This window comes from Melanerpes formicivorus, unplaced genomic scaffold (genome assembly GCF_026170545.1).
Source record: "Melanerpes formicivorus ecotype bairdi unplaced genomic scaffold, bMelFor1.0.p_v2 SCAF_7, whole genome shotgun sequence".
Classification (NCBI taxonomy): domain Eukaryota; kingdom Metazoa; phylum Chordata; class Aves; order Piciformes; family Picidae; genus Melanerpes; species Melanerpes formicivorus.
The window spans coordinates 18,105,608-18,128,701 of record NW_027142359.1 but is presented as its reverse complement, the minus strand read 5'-3'; the positions used below and the strand labels follow the sequence as shown (position 1 = coordinate 18,128,701).

At 39.8% G+C, this 23,094-nt stretch overlaps 1 protein-coding gene across 2 annotated transcripts in view; it reads right to left on the bottom strand.

Moving 5' to 3' along the window:
• Positions 1 to 17,039, bottom strand: part of BRDT (bromodomain testis associated) — a 31,376-nt gene extending 14,337 nt beyond the window's left edge. For both annotated transcript variants that reach the window (XM_068140501.1, XM_068140502.1), the window contains exons 1-11: positions 16,950 to 17,039; positions 12,297 to 12,541; positions 5,789 to 5,926; positions 4,959 to 5,088; positions 4,630 to 4,802; positions 3,303 to 3,668; positions 2,639 to 2,767; positions 2,242 to 2,430; positions 826 to 1,013; positions 450 to 742; positions 255 to 368 (exon numbers count right to left, since the gene is read on the bottom strand). In XM_068140501.1, coding sequence (XP_067996602.1) covers positions 255 to 368; positions 450 to 742; positions 826 to 1,013; positions 2,242 to 2,430; positions 2,639 to 2,767; positions 3,303 to 3,668; positions 4,630 to 4,802; positions 4,959 to 5,088; positions 5,789 to 5,926; positions 12,297 to 12,497 — 1,921 coding nt within the window. In that variant the 5' untranslated portion in view covers positions 12,498 to 12,541; positions 16,950 to 17,039. The remainder of the gene's footprint in view (positions 1 to 254; positions 369 to 449; positions 743 to 825; positions 1,014 to 2,241; positions 2,431 to 2,638; positions 2,768 to 3,302; positions 3,669 to 4,629; positions 4,803 to 4,958; positions 5,089 to 5,788; positions 5,927 to 12,296; positions 12,542 to 16,949) is intronic.
• Between the last annotated feature and the right edge of the window lie 6,055 nt (positions 17,040 to 23,094).

Here is a 23,094-nt window from a genome sequence, read left to right as displayed (position 1 = left end):
TCAACATTCTATAAACTCTGAAGCTGTTATCTTTGTCAGTAATAAAGAATTGGGTGCAAGAATAAGATGTGGAGACAGGACAAATAACTGACCAAATTTGCTGCTGTGACTCTAGCTTATTCAAAATACTAGAAGTGGTAAATTTCAGATCTCAGTTCTGAGGAGAAAGTCCCCAGCTACACAACAATACATAAGCCCTAGGAGAGAATCCTATTTAATCTGTATCAGTGGCAAATAAATAAAGGTTGTGTTACACTTGAAATTCTCCTTTTTTGGGTTTAGTTGATCATTGACATCCAGTAGTCTCTTCTCTAGCTCTTGTTTCTTCTCAGAATTAAGTTGTTCTTTTGTCTTCATCATTTTTTTAGCTGCACATGAAACAAGAATTAATATTGCAGTGAAGCACAAACACTTCTTTTGTCTTTTAAAGCATTGTTTATGCTACATACCCTGTTGCTTTCTTGGCCTTTTCCTCAAACAGGTTGCCACATATTTCTGTAGTTCTCTAAGTGTTGAAGACTTCAAAGTTTCAAAGTCTATTTCCATCTCATCAGGGTCAGAGTTCCTCAGTGAAGGTTCTCCCGACCGTATTATATGGACTACTTTTCCAAGCTTATCTCCAGGGAGTTTATTTATGTCCAAACTCAACTGTCGTTTTTCATCATAATTCATAGGCTTGGCACCATCTTCATCATCTGACATATGTGGCAACAAGTCTTGCTGCATGGTTTTCTTTGACTGGCTGCAAAAAAAAAATAAATAAATATATTGCAGTAACAGCAGTTTAAAATGATCTGACAACCACACAAGTCCTCCAACACTTACATGTTTAAAGACAGCTCTGTCTTACATTTCTTCTTCTGCTTTAAATTTTTGTTCTTCTGAACCATGCTTTTTATTTGGGCTTTTTCCTTGCCCTTATTTTTCTCTTTTTTAGCCTTCCCTTTTTGCTTTTTCAGTCTAGGTAGGAATGTTCTGGTCAGAGCCCGCAACTGCTGGTGAACAGCTTTAAGCTATTAAAAACAAAAAATTAATACTTAATCTTAGACAATGCAGAAGGATCAATTAATTGGTCCTAAATATCACAGGACTTGTGAGGTGACTGGATGGCTGTTATTAGGATGTTTGCTTTCCAAATGAGGTTTATTAACCAAGTATCTTACTGTATTATAGTCAAGCTGCCAATATAGATGATGTAAAGGTACTTATTTCATGCAGATGTTTCTAACAGCATGTCTTCTAGCATCTTGTGAATAATTTTAAGAGGGCAGAAACAACTGTAGGACTATCAAAAGCAGCCTGTCTTCAATTTTGAGCATTTGGGAAGCATGCAAGTGCCTTATTAGGTTAGAACTCTACAGCATTACTGAATTAGGCTAGTGCAACTTCAGCCTATAAATATCTCAGGTATTTTGTGATATAGAATGACTAGTTGGAATACAGCTTCAGAGAAAAAACCCAAACAAACCCCCACAAGTTTATTTAAACCTCACTGGAATTAGAAGGAAGATGGACTGAGTATGAGAATCAGAATCTGAACACTAAATTTACTGTTTCAAAGGCCATATTGTAGTCTTTTGGTTGTCCTTATGCCCATATTAATAAATTGATGATGGTACTCGACAAATACTGAAAACTTCATTGCCTCTTGTTTGACTAGCAGAACAAATGCTAGTTTTCTGTATGGTTTATAAATACAGAAACAGGGTAAAGCATTATGATTGGACAAGAAAAAGCAAGACCCATTTCACTGTTAGTGAAGCAAAGCCATGCTTCACAGTAGCATGAACATAAGATTGTTTCTATTTAACTTCATACATAGCTTTTTGTAGTAGATTTTAATTACTTGCTTTTGTATGGCTGAAAAGAGACAACATAAGAACAGAACTCTTCAACCAAATGAAGGAAATGCCACTCTTAGAAGAAGAATACACTTCACACAGTTCAGTGGTATCTAGATGCTCTTATACAGAGCAACACAGTTTTTACTGTTTGAGAATAATCATAAGTGGCAAGCAAGAACACTAGAGCCATAATTCACTAAAACCAGTTTGTGTTTGCGGGGGCACCATTTGCTTAATACTTGGAGGTGCTTCTGAAGAGGCTTAAAGTTTGTGTTAAGGAAAATAAATGACTACAGAATTTTTTTAACACAGATTCTTGGTGCTAAGCCTAAGAACAGACAATTTCAAGTGCCACTGTCAGAGATGATAATCATTCACATCGAGTGCTAGTGCTTACTTGCTCCTGAAGCTTTGTAAGGTGCACTATTTTCTCCTGTTCAGACTCTTCTGATGCCTTTTCTTCTGAAGAGTCATCATCACTGATCTCACTGGAATAAGCTTCTGCAATTTCTCTGGTAGGTTGAGGCAGAAGAACACTCGCAACAGGTTCACGAAGAATTTTGGCAAAGCGCATCTCAAAAAAGTCCTAAAGAGTTATGTTTGGGAACAGCAGAGAGGTCAGCATGTTTTTCAGAATCCTAAATCCATTATGAAGCTGCTGCTTATTTGCTGGAACTACACAGCAACATGGTAACTGATAATATCAGTAGGTGCTACATCAGGGCATGAGATGACCACAAAGAAATTTTATATAGTCCTACTGTTTTTCAAGCCTGACTGAAGTGACAACTCACCTGAAGTTTTCTTGCCTTGGCAACTATATCATGATCTGGAGAATGATGTTTGTAGCAGGTCATGAACATTAGTCTAACATCTGTAGCAAATTCTTGTATATCACTATATTCAAAATTATCCATTTTCTTCTAGAGAAAGAAAAAATTAATATACATTTAGAGCTCAAAACCAGAGAGCATCTCCAAAAAGTGGCAGAAAGATAAAAAAATTGGCCACATATCTCAACCTAGCAAGGTTCCTTTTCACAGGAAAAGGGAAAAGTGTCACATGAATATCCAGTGTTCATGTTTCAGGGTACTTCACCAAGGATAATGAGATTCAGAGAGAAGCAGTTACAGAACTGAATTTTGGTTTATGGATCATTAGCAACAGTGTTGCAATATGCAGCCTACTTCGAAGTGCTGATAATTCTCTCAGTATTCGCTTGTTCAACAGATAGGGAGATTAGCCCCTGTGCAGAGGTGACAATAAGACTTTCTTGAGCAAGCTGTGGCTTAGTTTGTCAAGAGACATAAGTGTATATATTTTCTATGCCCATGATTTCTTTCAAAGCAGCAGCTTTCATGACACCTTTTTAGCTAACATTGTTAAACCCCAGTCATTAACACGAGTTACTCAAGCAAGCACACACCAATAGTCCAGTTCCCTCTGGAACATACTTACTTTGATAGCTCCCAAGTCTGTAGGATATTTGGTGATCCTTTGGTTCTCACCAGGCGAGAAAGACACATCTACAGATTTTAAGAAAGGCCACACATATGCTGCATGTTTCTTTGACAACATTTCTTTAAGTATTTCATTACAATGTTTGAGTTGTTCTAACAACTGAAACTTTTTCAGATTTTCAGGTGACTGTTGAGAATCTGGCAAGTGTGTCTTCAGAAGCTTATTTGGTATCATACATTCATCTTCACCTCTGCATGAATTAGGTTTTGTTTCATTAAATGTTTCAGAAGATTCACTGCTTGCTGGGAATGTTGAAGTACTAGGAGTTGTAGTGTCAGCCTTCCTTCTCACACCTTTTTTTGCCTAGGTAAAGAAAATTAGAGTAAGAATGGTCAGCTTTCAAAATACACTAGAAAAAAATTGCATTAGAAAGTCTGAACTCTTACAGCTATTGAGGTCAGAATGTGACACTTGCACAAGTTTAGACTGAATACCTACAAGATGAGCATGCCAAGGTCAACGTCAGATGTAAATGAGAACAAGACCTACTACAGATCATGTTGTGATCAGTTTTTAGCTATTTAAGAAGGCTTCAATAAATTTGTGGGTTATGAAATTATCACAAGATGAGCACCATGAGAATAGGAAAAATTACAGCAATTCATTTTAAGCCTTGTTTATGGCTTTATGTATAAAGTTTCTCTCTTGTACATGGGTGGTACTCTGGAAGGAATAAAATATGTGCTTTGTCATCATTGTTCAGACACTTGGAGAGTGTGGCACATGTGCCTGTTTCTCCTTAGAAGAGCAAAACCAAAACTAATGTAAGAGGAATGATGGAAATTTCCAGTGTTCACATACAATTCAGACTGCAGTTCAGAATTGGGTTTTGTGAGCTGCAAACACCAACCAGGCTATTTAGCATGTTTAAGCAGACATTGTTTTGGGGGAATCAAGCATTTGATTTACATTTAAAAAAATGTGAAGCTATTAAATAGAACTTAGAGCTTTATTTTAATACTAACTCCATTATCTGCACTCCAAGAATGACCATCTTAAAGTTTCTTTGAGAACAACATTTAAAACCCACATTTGTTAAAGATGTGCTAAGCAGCCATCCTAATTTCTGAATAGTTTCTAGAATTAGTACTGGCTCAGTTTTTAGCAGTGATCTAGAGGATTTTATAGAGATCTCTTACTATCTTCTACCACGATAGAAGCTGAGAAGATGCTGCAGTAAACATGGCACCTATGGTTTTGCTGTAAGTGACTAACGGAGCAATTTCAATATCTTTCTTTCTGAAAGTGACGTGAGGAAACTTACTTTTGTTATAGGGACTGCAGCTGGCATTAATGCAGTCACCTGAGCTGCAGACAAAGGGGCTAGTGTAACTTGCTGTAGCTCTTGAGTCGTTGCTGAAGACTGCTCACTACTTTTAGCTTGTTCCTGCATCGTGCTTTGTTCATTTGAAGTTCCAGAGCTGGGCTGCTGTGGTTCTGGCAATTGTAAAACAAAGTTTTAAAGTTAGGTCTTAAACGTTGCAGATAATTTCTTTCATGAGTTGTGACAGACAACAGACTAGATAGGATTTCCTGTTTCCAGCATTTGCATGTTTAATAGGTTAGGAATTACACATATAATAAGGGCCTTACCTTCCAACTTCTTTCCTTTTCTCTTTGCCTGGTTGAGAATCACTAGTCTTTCCTCTGTTGGCATTTGGGCTATTTTCTGCATAAACATTTTTTCCAGTTCTTGAGCCATCAACACAATGTCATGACCTGGCTGTAAAGAGTCAGTAACATTCAAAGTAAAGAAGGGGCTGCAGTAATGGAAGGCTACCTTGAAAAATAAACAGTCCACAGAATCCTACTCCAACAAACTGTAACAAGCTACCAGTACCAGAGAGGTCTATAAATCATTGGCATTCTTGCCCAACCACCCCCAGATACCTCTGCTACAAGTTGCTCCACCATTGAAACTCTCTCTCCCACTGCCCCACTACATAGACCTATACTTGCTTTTCCTCAAACTCCCCACTGCAAAGGGTAAAGGGGGGCAGATCTGTACCTCTTACTCCCATGTTATGAAGAAAGTTGTAACCTTAAAGATATAAGACAGTCAACAAACTTTGAAGTGCAGGGAGATGCTCACATACCAGGTTAGGTCAGTAAAAACTGAAAGGAGTGGAACACAGCTCATGATTGCTTTAAGCTTGTATGGCAATTACACAGTACAGAGATTTTGCAGGAAGAATCCTGGTGTAGGAAAGACTCATGCTCAGTTGTTTTAACAGCAGGCTAGACTTTTCTTACATGCCCTCAGTCAATCCTAGAGATAAAGTTTCCTTACTTTTCTGAGAAAATAGTTTGAAGAAATCATGAAGACATTGATGGATTTAGTGCAGCCTCTAAACCATTTGCTTGTTTTAGATTTGTATTGTTCAACAGAGTTGGTTGCTGGTAAGGCACTGTGTTTCACATACCTTGTTATATATATAGCAATTTGAGAACATAGTTTTAAAGTCTTCAATGCATTCCGCAGCTTTTGTGTAGTAATTATGTTCCAGACGCTTTTTAATGGTGCTCAAGTCCATCGGGTTTTTAATAATACTGTAATAATCCTGTGGATTTGAAAGTCACACAACAGATATCTTTAATATTAGGACATGAAGAGTCTTACATATTTAGTTATTAAATTGCAAGAGAGTAGTAGAGCAATGGAACAGGCTGCCTGGAGAGGTGATAGAATCTCCATTTCTAGAGTCATTCAAAACCTGCCTGGAAGCCATGCTGTGCAATCTGCCAAAGCCATTTACTTGAAGCAGAACTCTAGTTTGCAAAACAGGAGGAAAAGCCAAAAACAGACTGACAAAAACTGACAGAAAGCCATCACCAGGCTTTTGCAGTTGAAGTTAGTGAAGATGTGGCAATGACTGAAAGGCTGCCAGAATTTGAGCTATTGTGATTATTTTAGTAGCATGCCTAAAAGCTATTCAGAGCATGGAACTAATTCCCTGCTAGTGCATTCAAGAAATCAGAACAGGAGTATCGCCATTAAGTTCACATATACATCGTGATCGTGTGAAGCCACTGCTATTATATTTTCTAAAGGTGTCCTAGAAATCTATTTTGGTGAAATAAGACAAAACAAAAAATCACCCCAAACTTAAATACATCATAGTGCAGACCATTACAATTTCCCAAAACAAACCCAAGAAAAGTTCATGCAGTTAAGTATTGTCCATTCTTTTTCTACTAACACCTGGAAAGGAGAGGCAAAGGAGGCAAATATCTTCATTGTCCTTGCCATGGAGTCAGAGATTTGCTTGTTACTATTCAGTGGTTGAACTAACACATACTTTTAGAAGTCAACTGGCTGCCTTCGAAATCCAGAGAGGCAGAACTGCCCTGAGGCCAGCTGTAAATGTTGCTGCAACTCTGATTGAATGACCCTTCATATTAACCTTAAGTGACAGTTCCTTCCAAGGAGGAAAAAGGGTAAGAAAAGACACAGAAAGATAGTTACTTTGACTGTGCTTTTGGACAAATTGACTGAAAGAATTTGTCATGAGAAACAGCTGCAGATGAAGGCACAAAGGCTTTTGTCTGCACTAAACAGAACCAATGACTTTGTAGAATTAGTTCTGGAAATCTGGAAGAACTGAATATGATTGCTTAAGCCTGGGATTGGGGGTAAGGTGGGGGTGGAGTTGTGAAGAACACATACCATAATTTTATTTAACACCATTCTACTTATTTACCAAAAGCATTATCTTCCAGCTCATTAGAAATACCGTTGTGTGACTAAGTGTTTTCATCTGAGTGACAAAGCTGATGGGTGTGGTACAATGGGCAAAGGAAAGAGGCCTGCAGGATCATCTGGCCTTTTGATAAGATAAGGGATACCTGCAGGACTGCCTGGTGCCCTGCCAAGATAAGGAATGCCACAGAACATGATGGATGTAGCTGAATTATCACGAAGTGTCATAAGGGCACTGTAGTCATGTAATCGTGAGGGTCGTAAAACAAGTAGGGGGCTTACCCAAACAAGATGTGTGTGGCCTGCTGAAGTAGGATGTTAAAACTGCAAGAGGTGGGGTTGACATGTAATCTGTAACCAATAGTATGTTACCAAGTAGGCATAGTTATACTAAACTGTATATAAGATGTGTCTGATGCTCAATAAAGTTGGATTCCGCTGATCACATTGGTCGTTGTAGCGGCCCCTTCTTGCAACAAATGGTGGAGAAATGCGGGCAAGCTAATGAAGACAAAGGCTAGGATCTAAGAAGTTCTTTGGGACTTGGGAGATTCGGAGTAAGCCGGAGGCAAGAAGAAGGCCGGCCCGGGATAGCAGTACCGGAGGCTGCAAGAAAAGGGAAGACAGCCTTGAAGCCGAAGACGCTGTAGAGCCGGGAACTGCTTAAACGAGGACTGTGCGCACAGGTATTAACGTTTAAATACGGATATGGATAGGCAGGCAGCGTATGATTTATTTAAATGCTTTTTAGAAAAGCGACAGTGTAAGTTAAATTTTTTAAAGAAAAGGGAGTTAGTACCCATGTTAGAATATGCAGAGGAGGAATTTCCTCCATCGCCTCACTCTTCTGAATTGCCGAAGGGTGAAGAAGTTGTGGAGACAAAGGAAGTGAAAAGGGAAGAGGTTAACGATGATTTAGGACAAAGAAACAGAGATTATTGGAGAAGGGTTGCAGAGCATTTACACGAGGAGGGAGATGAAGAAGGAGAATGGCGTAAGTTAGGAGATAAGCTTTTTGACAAACTGTGGGACTGGGTTACCATCAAGCTGCAAAAGCCGTGGCGAGAATGCATGAACTGTGTTAAAACCTATGAACTGGAACAGCGAATGGCTGCTGCAGTTAGAGCAACTTTGTCAGGACGAGATGCAGCGCCAGGTGTATCTGAGTTGCAGCTGAAAGATGTGTTTGAGAACTATCGACCGATCGACCGGGGCCGCCCCCGATACATCTTGCGGCGACCACACCGTTTACCAGTCGTCACCACTGCCGTTTGCACACAGCGGGGAAAAAGCCGAAAAAAGGCAGCTCAGTGTGTTCGACCCCTTTTATCAACACCTTCCTCTGACATCGCCAGCGGGTGCTCGGATTCGGAAGACAACAACGGCAGCGAGGAATTCAAACAGCGCCGACTTTGCTTTACGGCCCCTCTTAGAAAAAATGGAGCGCTTGGAGGCTCGCAATTACGGCTTTCTTATGGCCGCACTCCTCCCGCAAGCCCTGACGACCCCCGCGGATACCGACGGCTCCGACCAAGGCCGTACCGGCTGACGCACCACCGACACCGACAGCACCGACAGGAGCAGCGACCCAGCCGCGGCCACGGCAGCAGCCCCCGCCCCTTTCCCCCGCAGCGGCTTTAGCCGCACTACTCTGCTCTGATTTAAAGCAACAGTACTCATTTTGTCATTTCTGATTGTAATGTCTTTCAGAGATTTGTTATTTACGAGTTTTGTTAGGTTTTTCTAATAAGCATAATGAATAAGTAAGCATTTGGTATTTACAGGTACTTGGTACATAGTAATTGCAGTAAGGTGTAAGTACTTTGTAATGAGTTTATATTGTATGATTTTCTTTTGGTTCGAACCTTTTTTCTAATTGTGTGCCTATAGGCTTTTCAAAGGAGCTCCATGTAATATAGTTAAGGACTGTGTAAACAGGTTTTAATTTTTGGAAAGTGTTTTTTAGTTAATGTAACAATTTCATTTCTTTTTAGACACTGATTTGATGGATTAATTTTAACATAGTTTTTTAAGGTTTTAAGGATTTTTGGTATTAGCATAAGTTAAGGGTTTGTTATAGGTATATTATGGAATGAGATTTTTGGTCTTATTTTGTATTTGTAATAGTTTTTTTTTTTTTTTAAGGATTATATATATATAATGGTATCAATAAGAGATTAGCATTATTAGGATGAGCAAAAAGGCTATTAGGCAAAGCAATGAAGCTCTTTTGCTCTTGCTGTTTGCCTGCAAGTTTTCTGTCTGTGAAGCTAGAGCCTGGCCAGATCTACCTTTACAGATTAAAGAAATCTTGCTACTATTAAACAATTTATGATTTTTGACTATCCTAGAGAAAATAAAAATGCAACATACCCCTAAAGCAGATTGTAAAACAGTGTTAAGGATTGCATTTACGTTTTAATCTTTGCAATGTGTTCAGGCATAATCAAGTATTTTTTGTTAATAAGAGGAGTGAAATGCAAAGATCGAAACTATTAAGATCTAAATTTCTTTTTTACAATGTCTGTTATCTTTGACCAGGTATTATGCCAGCTTTGTTATAACATTGTTATTAGTTCAACTTAAGCCTTGTACCTTGTTGGACAATAGACCACAAAAGATTTTAACTGATGTAAAAGGTCCCATTAAGATTAATGGACAACCGGTTGGAGCATGCTGTGACGCATGTTGAAATCAAGGCCATAGCTAGCAAAAGGGTTTATGTCCTATATTATTGTTTTAATTGTGTTGTATGAATCTGTTAGATCACTTAGTCTCAATGCATAAGCATGTTCAAGAACTGGAATAGAGAGTAACACATTTGCAGATTGATAATAATGATTAGTTTAAAGAATTGTTTAACACTTAGGGCTGTATATCATAATTGTTCAATGATTGTATGATTAGAGAATATGTTTATATGGATTTAAATGTTAACTCATCAGTTTGTTGTAATTTTAAATAGTTATAGGAAAAGTCAAAATCAATTATAGCACAAAATACATTTTAATGTTAGGTTATAAAAACAAAAGAGGGGAATTCAGGTATTATGTTATAAGAAAGAATAGTTAAAGCATACTATGTTCTCAAATTTTCATTTATATGTGATTTTAAATATGATTTAACAAAACTTAGAGAGGATGTAAGAATTATGGAAGTTTTAGCTAGGAGAAATTTGAAATAAAAAGAAACAGCATTAGGCCAACGGTGAGCATTAATAGGACCCAGTACCTTTCCTTAGCAGAAACAAAACACCTTACGGGGTCCTTGACTCAAGCTTTAAAGAAAACGGGGGAAAAGAGGTCAGGAGAGTGTACAGACCTGAGTATTGGAATGGGTCTTTCCATCCTTACAACCACAACATACCATTTTTCAAACAATTTTTGAAGGTGCTCTCATTAAGACTGCACCTTTGCAAGATAAGATTTTAGGCTGGATGTCGCAGCAATCGTGGATTGGTATACCAAAATATAAGGAGTAACCAATTGTGGGTGCTCTGACAGTATTTACAGATGCAGGGAAGCGTTCCCGAAAAGCTGCAGTGACTTGGCAAGACAAGAATATTAACCAGAGGAGACATGTGATGTTAGAGGCAGAAACACAGGACTCACTTCAAACTTTGGAATTGTTGGCAGTGTTGTGGGAATTACAGCATTGGATGAGCCAACCTCTTAATAATAGTGTCAGATTCCATGTATGTTACAGGGGTTGTACAACGGATAGAGGATGCCCTGATTAAAGATGTAACAAATAAGATTATATGAGTTGATGTTGAGGTTACAACAAGCCATAAGATGTGGGTCAGCATCATATTGTATTTTGCATATAGAAGTCATAAGTTTGATGTTGGCCTGGGAGAAGGAAACGTTCGAGCAGATAAATCGGTATCCTTATCTGTACCAGTCTCAGCCTCAGTAAAGGCCCGAGAAGCACATATGACCTTTCATCAAAATACGAAAGGGTTGGCCAAGGAAGCATTGCGCTTTTTGTTTATTATTATTATTATAGCTGCACGAATAATATTTAGATGTGTAATGAAACAGTTTGATCATTTTACTGAATCTTTTCTAGTTGTTAAAGAAAACAGGGGAATTGTGGTACAATGGGCAAAGGAAAGAGGCCTGCAGGATCATCTGGCCTTTTGATAAGATAAGGGATACCTGCAGGACTGCCTGGTGCCCTGCCAAGATAAGGAATGCCACAGAACATGATGGATGTAGCTGAATTATCACGAAGTGTCATAAGGGCACTGTAGTCATGTAATCGTGAGGGTCGTAAAACAAGTAGGGGGCTTACCCAAACAAGATGTGTGTGGCCTGCTGAAGTAGGATGTTAAAACTGCAAGAGGTGGGGTTGACATGTAATCTGTAACCAATAGTATGTTACCAAGTAGGCATAGTTATACTAAACTGTATATAAGATGTGTCTGATGCTCAATAAAGTTGGATTCCGCTGATCACATTGGTCGTTGTAGCGGCCCCTTCTTGCAACAGATGGGATCCAAAACTGGAGTCTAAAGATACCTGAATTAAGACGTTTTGCCACAAGGCATTATAGTCATTCACTTTGTTGCAATTAAATTGTAATATAAATAAACCCCACATGGCAATACAGAACAAGAATTTAAACATCAGACCTTGTGTTTCCTAAAATAATGTTCTACCACTCTGGCATGAGATTTCCACCCCCCAGCAACATTTAATTCCTCTAGAAACTTCAGAGTAAGATCCCAAAATGGATTTAAAATTAAGAGGTACTATAAGTGTTATCACTTCTACATATCAAACTAGACTCAGATTTTCCTATATGGGTCAGTCAGATCTGGTTTTCCTTGTAAAGTATTAGGCATTAAAAGAGGTTGGCTGCTTCCTCTCAAAAAGAAAAAGCTCAAAGACAAAAGAGAATACTCATAATATGCAGCATTAAGAGAATGGCTAAACCAGCAGGGAGATGGAAAGACAACATGACAGAATACCAACATCCAGAAACTCCAGGAGGCCTAAGCATTCTTATTATCCCTTAGAAATAATGATTTACTACAGTCTCAGACAGGAAAGCTAATGAGTAAAGACACAGTATGAACCAGAGAGAAGACAGTTTTCTTGCAGACTTGGACTAATGAAAGCAGTTTGTTTGCAAAAGTAGTCTTCCATGACCTGTTGCATCAGAAAAAGCTTTTAAACTAATATTCACAGGTCTTGTAAATACTCCAATTCCAAAACAGTTGTTACCGGAAGATTCAGTGCTGCTGCATCTACAGGCTGGTGAAACGGCCAGGAGAATTTGTGTCTCCATATGGCTTTCATGACCACCCTCTGTATGTATTGAAGTTGGTTGGTTTGACAACCAGTATTTTTCTTATTTATGTATTCTGGTGGAGAAGGGTTAATAATCATTGAATTGTGTTGGTTTGGAACAGACATCTCTAGCATGTTTGTATATCAGCTTGTTCCAAGATCTTCATTATACCTCTAACCTGGAGAGGGAAAAGAAAAAAAAGAAAAAGGCAGTATTGAGTGAAGGTACCAAGATTTAATGCTGTTTAGATGTTCACTTCTGTTTATAGAATGTCAATACAGTAGTCACAGGCATGACTTCATGTTTGGTTTACAGTGCATAGCTGGATGTGCTGGACCACTGTAATCTCCCCCTCCTGCCCCTCCACAGATGGATCCCAATAGAAGGAGTTTAACCTCAGAACTAGTTCTGCAGTACACCCTGCAGGTCTCACTTTGCACACAGCAATAGCTAGGTATTACCTTCCTCATACTTCTCAGCCAAGTCAGCACACAAGTCCTACAATGGCCAGTGAAATATTTTAGCACAAGTGTATTTCAAAGCAATACTTTTCAAGTTTGTGTATATTTACAACAGTATTTTCTTTTCTCTGTAGCAGAAGACTAGAAAAGGTTTGTTCCCCTCCTTAAACCCTGTAGGATTGTTTTAAGAATACTGCAAGGAGCAACCACGGTAGTTTGCATATAGCTGATGCAGCAGTGCTGTGCTGGATCAGAGCATGTCCAATACTTGGGCAGGACAGAGGCTGTATTTTGGGGTCCATAATACCAGCACTAAGCTGAACAAGATCTTTGTCACGCACAACTACAGAAGCTCCAGTCCTTGCCCTCCTTCTTAGCTTCTCACTGTCATGAGCACTCAGTCAAGAGTCTCACTTCCTTCCCTCTTTTTGTCCATTAAGGCAGAAAAGCACCATATTTTCTAATGCTAGTTCTTTGATTCAGCAGTGTAACAGGTACTTTGTGTGCATTCCTTTGGAATAAGTGAGGCTTGATCATTCTCAATTTGTCCTCCTTTCAGCTGAAAAAAATAAAATAAATCCAAGCTTGCATTTAATAATCAAACTTCATGGGTTTCAGAAAATGTCATAATACACTAGACAGCTACTGTTATCAGCACACTACTAAAATATCTATGCCCCATTCTTACAGCACCTAAAACACTCAGACATTACATATCACACATATTTTAATCTTTGTTCCTTAGTTCAGCATTCAAAAGCGTGCCTCATCTCAAACAGCTCTTGAAGCTAAAGAACTGTTGTGATTTCTCCCCCATGTGTTCAGTCTAGTCACTTACACAATGCAGAGGTCTTTCATGGCAGAGTTCTACCATCAGTGTAAAAAATTCTTCTTTTGTTATTTAAGAAAAACATCAAATCAGAATTGTTAACAGCAGGAGCAGTTCTGGGCTATGTGCCAGCATACCTATGAATACACTACATTAGTAATAAACATAGTTCAAAGGCAGATTGTTTTGAGTACCACAGTAAAGCAGGTGTGAAAACTACTGTTATTCTTCATAATGCTGATTTCACTTCAGGGCAAATGAAATAGTTTAGGCATGACTTTCTAGTTTTACATCATATAAATAATAAACAGGGTAATTTTGAATTGGAGAATAATCATCCTCTGTTATCTGTATCTTCTGATGAGACCAAATGAACTTACTCTAAAGCAAATTTCAAGAAAGCCAAAAGGAACCCAGTTTTCCTGGAATAAGATATTTAACTGCCAGAGTACAGTATGTGCAAAACAGCTTGCATTTTACAGAGAAGATAGTCTGCCTTGTGCTAATGCTAAAGTTAGGCATATCCCTGCTGCCTGCTTTTGCAAAGCTAGTTGGATACAGTGCTAGGTACTGGAATCTGCTTCAGGGAACATAGTCTTTAATTCAGAAGTGATTCCATGATTTCCACTCTCTTCCCCCCTGCCTCTGTTCTTGTTCTTTCCTTCCAGATGGGTCATAACTCATAATACCTCCCCTTAAAATACTTAAGTCCCAGTTGCCTCCTTACAGAAATATTAGCAGTTTTAACCTGTTACCTGTATATCATTTTGTCACAGGTGCTAATGGACTAACAAAATACGTTGCATTTTTGTGGTTGTCAGTCTTGAAGCAACTCCTTTTCTCCTAGGAAGAGGCTGGTATCAGATTAACATGCTCTTTTCGCCCACCTAGTGTGTAGTTTCAATTGGAGACATCCATAGGGATGTCCAGAGGGAACTGAAGCAGCTGAGCTATTGAGAACAACCTGAATGGTATTGTCCTTCCAGTCAGTGCATTCTGCCTACCTTCTGGCACAAGCTCACATCTTCTGCAAATGCTGTATCACAGTTAAGGCATCCATATTGCTTATTGCTCTCCTTCTATGTGAGCAACACCCATTTGTTTTCCAGAATTTGCTGCACACATTTAGACTTTACATGCCTTGGAAAAATAGCAAAAAGCGAGTGCAAACCTAGTTTTTATTACCAAGTACACCACTCTCAGGCTTTGCAGGTTTTTTTACTCAGACGGAGACACACCAGCAGGCAGTAGTATCCAAAACAAGACACTATCAGAACTTTAAATTTTATGCTGAACAGTGTACAAGGCCAAGTAAATGCCAAATATTGAGTTGTCTTGTGTGCTCTGATAAAAGAGTGGGGGAAAAGTAGCGAGCTGTTATTGTAGCTTCAGAAGCTGCTATTTCCTCGTCCTTTCCAGAATCACAAAGATGTTGTTACAAGAAGCACAAACAACTGTTAGCCTCAGTGCTCTCCATCCCAATATTTTTTTCCCCCTATTTAAAGGAATATGCACTCCCAAACAATGTATATCTGCATCCCATCCCAAGAACAACTCCTTCCAATATAAGTAATTTCTACTACTTTATGGCATTTCTTGCACTGGCAAGAACTTACAGGAGAAATTAAAACAAGCCAAGAAAAGCTGAAAATTTTAAGCTGCACTCCTTATATATTACACCTTAGATAGTAAGGGTGCACATGGTTTGCACCACCACACATCATGTTAAATGCTAACTTTTTCATCAATATATATATTTCAGAATGGAAAAATCCAAACACACATAGTGGGTACTGATCAATACTAGGAGAACCGAAACAGTTCAGCAATTTTGAGAACCTTATAACCCAGACAAGACTGTCATGTTCTGTGTGTTAGGCCACACTATCATTTCCCCCTAATTCTTTCTGCCAAAATCACATTGTGTGTTATAAAATGCAAATAAGTCACCTTCCCCAGCTGAAGAACAGAGCTAGAAACTGAAGACAGGAAGGGAAAGACTACAGTTTGAACTTAAAAAAATCCCATGATAAAAAGCAGATAAACATTTAATACTAAAATAAGAACATAAAATAGTATCTTGTTTTTTGAATATTTTCTAAATTAGCAGACTTTGAAGAAAGCTAAAACTTCACATCAAGAGTGCACAAGAGAGCCAGGAGACTGAAATTTTGTGCGTGTAACACAACATCTTGGGACTAGATGCCCAGCTTTTAAAAACTCAATTCATGATGCAGAAACTAACTTCCATCCTAAGAAGAGAGCTAAGATTGCATCTTCTTAAGAAGAGACAAGGGTTTATGTTTTGGTTAATCCCTGCTTTACTACCTCCTCCTTCCCTTCACCCTAGTCACATAGCACTCTTCTGTAGCTTAAAATAAAAACCAAATTTCTATACTAAAGCAAAAGCGATTCCAGCCAGCTAGATGGTTTGATATGTTTCAAAGTGCCCCTTCCCAGCCCCATGTGCCCCTGAGCTGCTGAGGCAGGTCCCAAAGTTCAAGCAGTCTCAAAAGAAAAGCCTTGAATGTTTCCTTAAAGCTCAGTTTAAAGTTTTTAGCTAATCTTATAAAGGCATAATTTTTTGTTCAAGAGTTAAAAACAAACAGCTTTGATGACTTATACTGCTGGAAGTCAAAGTTTTTGGCAAAATATGGTACCTTGAGAGAACTTTTATTTCTTTTTAAAGGATAGGTTATTTGCTATCACCAATAGCTCTGTAAAAACATACACAGCTTAGCCTACTGAAAAGGCGGCTATTTCCCCTTAGTTTTACTCAACATTATAGCTGGCAGCATAGTACCTGTGTCCATCCTACTAGCCAGGAACAACAACTCAGAGAAACACAACACATAATACAACCGAAGCATGCAGTCTACCAGACTTTACACACAAAGAACCTTTCACTCCTCAAGGCTTTTTAAACAAATTTAGGTTAGCTGATAGTTAATTATCATACTGAAATTTTATAAAGAATACTGAAATTCCCCTTAGGTTTGTGTATTGAGGCCACCCAGAACAGAGCACACCCTTCTTACTCCAAGTAGCGTAACATCTTCCTTCAGAAGGACAGCTATCCCCTTACAGAAAACCATAAAACAGCATCACATTATTTTTAGGACCTCTCCTGGGATACATCAAACAAATAAACATTGGCTGTAGAGACAAGCCATATAAATATTACATTTTGAGAATCCACTGCCTTACAGCAACTACCATAACCAACAATCCTTACTAGCCTTGAGCAATTCAAAACTGAACTACCACCCTCAGAGCAGATCAGACATCATTTTTACCTTAGTTTTAGGGAAAGCCACAACTCGCTTCCTCCCCTCCTGAGAGGTGAAGAAAAAACAGAGCTCTAAAAGAAAGCCAGAAGAGTCTTTATAATTTACTCACTCACTTGTTTTGTGTTCTAGAACTAGCTCAGTCACATGCCTGCAGCCCTAACTAAAACCTGCCCTATCAGTGGTTCTCATTGGGAAGTTATCAGTATGAAATAGGAACAGCTGCTAAGGGCTAAGACACACCAGATAGTTATTTATGCCACTACACACTGGCTAATCAATAAAACAAGGTGGAGGAGTGCAAATACATGAGTGATTCTGCTTAGGTAATTTTTAGTTTGATTTTCTTATCTTAGCTTTGAAGTATTAAGTTTAAAACAATGGAAATGCTTATGTTTTAGTGATCCTGGATCATGCTGTGTTTTGGTATTAGGAGGACGCATGTATCTGGTTAAGGGCTGTACAATATTCATACCTTCATTTGTTCTACCTATTACTTGAATTAAAAATCAAATATGGTTTAGTAAATGCATGGAAGCATAAAAAGGAGAACCAGGGTGTTTCCTGATAAATCTTGGTCATTATCACTAAAACTACAAAGACTTGGAATTTAGCTACTTTGTTTTGAGTTTTGGCTATTGACAAAGCTTTTGGTTCTCTCAGTACAGTTAAAAACTCCATCCCTAGCATACTGCAGTACAAGGTAGCTCTGCAAAATCAGACTTGTATTTAATATGCTGTTCCATTCAGATGAATGTGTCAACCTGAGACCCAAACCTGCTTAGATTCTTATCATGCAAGTGATCAATCCACATACTTTTTTTGCTCTCTGCCCCACTCCCTCTTCCCCCACCCCCCTATTTTTTTTTCCCCAGCAAGATGTCCTGGTGATTGCACCAGCTTCAATTCAATGACTGTTTCTCTGAGGAAAAACAAAACAAAACCCCCAAACGAATACTCTGTCCTTGTTTCAGCTGGGATAGAGATATTTTTTTCTTCTTAGTAGCTAGGATTGTGCTGTGTTTTGAAGTCAGTGTGGGATTTGGTATGAGAAAGATTCTGATAATACACAGATGTTTTCAGTTGTGGTTAAGAAATCAAGGATTTTTCAACTTCCCATGTCTTACTGTGCAGGTGACCCAGAAGTTAGAGGGGTGCACAGCCAGAGTAATGCACCCAAACTGGCCAGTGGAATATCCTGTATCATATAAAGTCTTGCCCAGTATATAGACGAATGTTAGATGAGAGGCAGGGTCTCTCTCTTCCAGTTTTGGGATTTTCTTTTCTAGGTTTGCTAGCCAGAAATGGTCTGGGCCTCAGTTGTTTCCCCAGGGTGAGGAAGGGGGAGTGAATGCCTGTGAAGCATTTGGCTGCTGGCCAGGTTCAAACCACTACAGATATTTTGGCACTCAACACGATGTTTGAAGGGTTGAGATAACAACAGACCTGACCAGACCATGCTAAAACAAATCTGTTATAAGCATTTTTTTGTCTTACTTTAACGGTTGCTGGTACTGATGTTGATTTATTTGTTCTTAAGTCTCGTGGTGCTCATCCTTAGAGTTGTGCTATGTAGCCTCTCATTTGCTGTGTATAGTCTCTGTGCTGCTGCTTATCATCCCTGCGAGAGGGACTAAGGTTTTCACTTTGGTGTGCCATATAACACTAGTTTATGATATGACCTATAGGTCACAGGACTAATAAGGTATTCTTACTCAGTGTTGTCTTCACCCATGTACATTTGAATCTATCTATTGGAGACTGTTACTAATTACATCCTTTCCCTTTTCTCCTTAGAGAGCAAATCTATGGGGGAGACACCTTCCCCTTCTCCTCCAGTCTAACTACAGTACTGCGTGAGAATTCTGAAAATGTAAAAGTTGTTTAATATCCTTGAGATGTTGAAACAAGCACAATCCTATTGCTAGCAACCCTGAATGTGATTCAGCCTTTTCAAGGGTTGAACAACTCTTTCAGTGTGCCATTCAGAGATCTGCCCTGAGGCTGGATTATCATGGGTGGGTGGCACAGCATATGGAAGAATACGAGCAGGTATCTAGAGGAACTCTCACTTCCAATAGGACTTCATTCCCAAACAACTGCAGGACACTGATAAAGTGGTAGAATCGTAGAATTGTTAGAGTTGGAAGGGACCTCAAGGATTATCTAGTTTCAACCTGCCTGCCATAGGCAAGGACCCCTCACACTAGATTAGGTTGCTCAGAGACAGACCCAGCCTGGCCTTAAACACTTCCAGGGATGGGGCTTCCACCACCTCCCTGGGCAACCTGTTCTAGTGTCTCACCACCCTCATGGTGAAGAACTTCTTCCTAACATCCAACCTGTATCTACCCATTTCTAGGTTTTTTTCCATTCCCCCTAGTCCTATAATTACCTAACACCCTAAAAAGCCCCTCACCAGCTTTCTTGTAGGCCCCCTTCAGATACTGGAAGACCACAATTAGGTCTCCTTGGAGCCTTCTCTTCTCCAAACTGAATAGCCCCAACTCCCTCAGGCTGTCCTCATAGGAGAGGTGCTCCAGCCCTCTGATCATCCTTGTGGCCCTTCTCTGGACATGTTCCAGCACCTCCAGATCCTTCCTGTAATAGGGGCTTTTAGAACTGCACACAGTACTCCAGGTGGGGTCTCACCAGTGTGGAGTAGAGGGGGAGAATCACCTCCCTTGACCTGCTGGCTATGCTTCTCTTGATGCAGCCCAGGATGTGATCGGCTTTCTGGGCTGCGAGTGCACACTGGTGGCTCATGTTGAGCTTCTCGTCCACCAGCACCCCCAAGTCCTTTTCTTCAGGGCTGCTTTCAAGCCAGTCCCTGCCCAGCCTATATTGGTGCCTGGGATTGCCTCAACCCAGATGCAGAACCTTGCACTTAGTCTTACTGAACCTCATGAGGTTGTCATGGGCCCACCTCTCCAGCCTGTCAACGTCCCTCTGGATGTCATCCCTTCCCTCCAGCGTGTCTGCTGCACCACACAGCTTGGTGTCATCAGCAAACTTGCTGAGGGTGCACTCAATGCCACTGTCCATGTCACCAACAAAGATGTTAAACAAGACCAGCCCCAGTACTGATTCCTGAGGGACTCCACTTGTCACTGGCCTCCACTTGGACATGGACCCGTTGACAGCCACTCTTTGGGTGCAGCTGTCAAGCCAGTTCTGTATCCATCAAACCCACACTGCACCAGCCTGGGCACCAGGATGTTGTGCAGGACAGTGTCGAAGGCTTTGCTCAGGTCCAGGTAAATTAAGTCAGTTACTTGTCCTTCATCTATTAATGTTGTGACCTTGTCATAGAAGGCCACCAGGTTTGTCAAGCAGGATTTGCCCTTGGTGAAGCTGAGTTGATTGTGCCCAATCACCTCTTCATTATTCTTTTGCCTCAGCAGTGTCTCCAGGAGGATCTGCTCCATTATCTTACCAGGCACAGAGGTGAGACTGACTGGCCATTCCTGGGTCATCCCTCTCTCCCTTCTTGAAAATGGGAGTTGTTTCCCCTTTCCCAGTCAGTGTGGACCTCACCAGACTGCCATGACTTTTGGAATATGATGGAGATTGGCCTAGCAACCTCATCTGCCAGTTCCCTCAGCACCTCTGGGTGTATCCCATCGGGTCCCATGGACTTGAACATTTTCAGTTTCTTCAGAATACTTGAAAACAAAATGTTGTGGCTGTTTCAAAGAAGCATGATTTACTGCACTGTGCTGGGTCCTAAGCCAGTATCTCCAAACACTGCTTGATGTTATGCAGTACCCTCAGGAGAAAAGGTGGGAAAACATTTACAGATACTGCAGCCACTCCAATTTCCTCAACAGACAATGCAGTTAATCAGACTCCAGCAACAGCTTCTGCAGCCATTCCAAACCTAGTGACAGGAGCTGTGGTTACTCCAACACCCATGACAGGCACTGCATCTGAACCAGAGAAAATAATCTAAATCCTTGTAACAATGGACACTTGTAACAATATCACACAGCTTGTTCATGAATGTGAAATGTGCTGCAAGCCAAAAAACCAAGCGGTTAAAACTTACTCTTTGGTATGCCAGGGCTGGATCACCTAGAGTAGGTGGCACAGAAAGGCATCTAGTCTCCAGAGGAGACCTCACAACCTCTCTGGGCAACCTGTTCCAGTGTTTTGTCACCCTCACAGTGAAAAGGTTTTTCCTTATTTTTCCTTATGTTCACGTGGAACCTCCTCTGCTCCAGCTTGCACCCATTGCCCTTTGTCCTATCATTGGACATCCCCTTATTAATTTAAGAACAACTCTTGAGGTGCTGCAGCACATATTACTGCATTTCGGCAACATTATCTCTGTGTCTGGAACAGAATGTTCAACAAAGGAAAACATTTTGCAGAATTGTGTTCTGCAAATACCATCTTAGGGAGACATGGGGATAAGTGAGGCAAGACCATTTATAAATCTGATTCTTGATACTTTTTTTCCTTCTCCCTCACCCTGCATTAACCTTTTAGCACTTTCTAGGTGTAATTATGCATGGAGAGAATTACCTTAGATAGTGGAATTCATTTGATGCATATGTGAATAATTCACAGTGATATATGCTTACTTTGTGACTTTGGCTGTTGCTTCAAGACTGCTGAATCAAGCTGGCAACATGTGAAATGTGAACAAGTGAAACCTTGTAAATGATGACTTTGGGGTTTAATTTTATTTATATTTTTTAAAATTTGAATTATTGAATGGTATTTCCCCAAATTATTTCTCCCACTGAGCATTTAAAATAATGCTTCACACCATGAATACTGCGTGACAACACACAGAACTATACAAATAAATATTTCAAACCCCATGAGAAACAGAGAAACACAAACAAAATGGGATTGCAGGAGTCAGGTCTGCATCACAGCAAGATGTAGAACTTTTAAGTTCATGACTACTGCTTTAAATTAGAGGCCAAATTGGGCTCTCAGATAGCACTGTGATTTTGAAATAACTCTACTTACTTCATCAGAGTTGATTCGGGTTTCCATCAGGGTAAATGATAAGAAGGTGTCATTGTCCTGTGCTATTCATTCAACTCATTGTATCATTTTCCCAGTTACTTATAACTATGTTAATCTAAGGCTTTATGGTAAAGTACTCATTAAAGTTTAACAGGCAAGTCTTTGGCACATACAGGAAACAACAGTGAAAAAATTCATCCATCCCAGAAAGTTGTGCTGCTCCTGCTTACTGCTGCCTTTCTCACCCATTAGAGTAGTCTGAGTTACTAGAGAAATCCCACACTCCATTAACTTGGCCTTTAGCTAATGTCCAACCAAGGGACTATTGCAGAATGATCCTGAATTTGGGCCATATGACATCATTAGCTGATGCAGCTGGCAACTACCTATTTCTCCCCCTGAAAATAAATTTCTAGACTCTTTCAATAAAATTGAGTCAATTATTGCTGACATTCAGACAGTGAGATGGTCCCTGTATCCTTGCTGCTGCTCTTCTGGTTCATGCCAGCCTGTGGACAATCAGTGTCCTCTGTCATGCTTTCACTTCTAGTGCTTCATCTCACCTTAAACATGTCTCTCTAGCTGCTTGCTTCTGCCTGACCATATTGCCCATTGGATTGGTAAGGGATGTCTGCTTACTCTTTGGATCTTCTACATTCTTTCTGTACTCATGTTCCCCCCTCAAAATGATTTCTGTTTGTTCAGGCCTCCAGTCATGTTGGCCAGCTTGCTTCTGCACTTCCAGAGATCACACCTGAATGTGGTTGTGGTGGGTGTTCTGCTTTGAAAGGGAGGGGTGTCCTGTGAATATTCCCCATTTCTCTGTACACTGAACATGAAAAGAACCCTTCAGTTACTGCAAGATTGGTTTGTGGTCTTCCCCATATAGAACTTTAATGCATTATTCTGAAGAGGTCAAATACTCATAATTTCTTTGTCCCCTTCCATGACTTTTAGACATACATAGAGAATGAAAAAAAAAAAAAAATTTTTGCTCTCTCCTCTGCCATGGAAAGGAGGCTTTTTCATGGTGTGTAAAGCCAGCAGAACCAAATTCTCAGCATGCTTTTCAGAACCAAAGACTTAAATAGGTTGCCAAGAGAAAACGTCTGGGTTGTTCAATATATCTTTGTATTCCCCAGGATGTTGATGCCAGCACTAAATATGTATA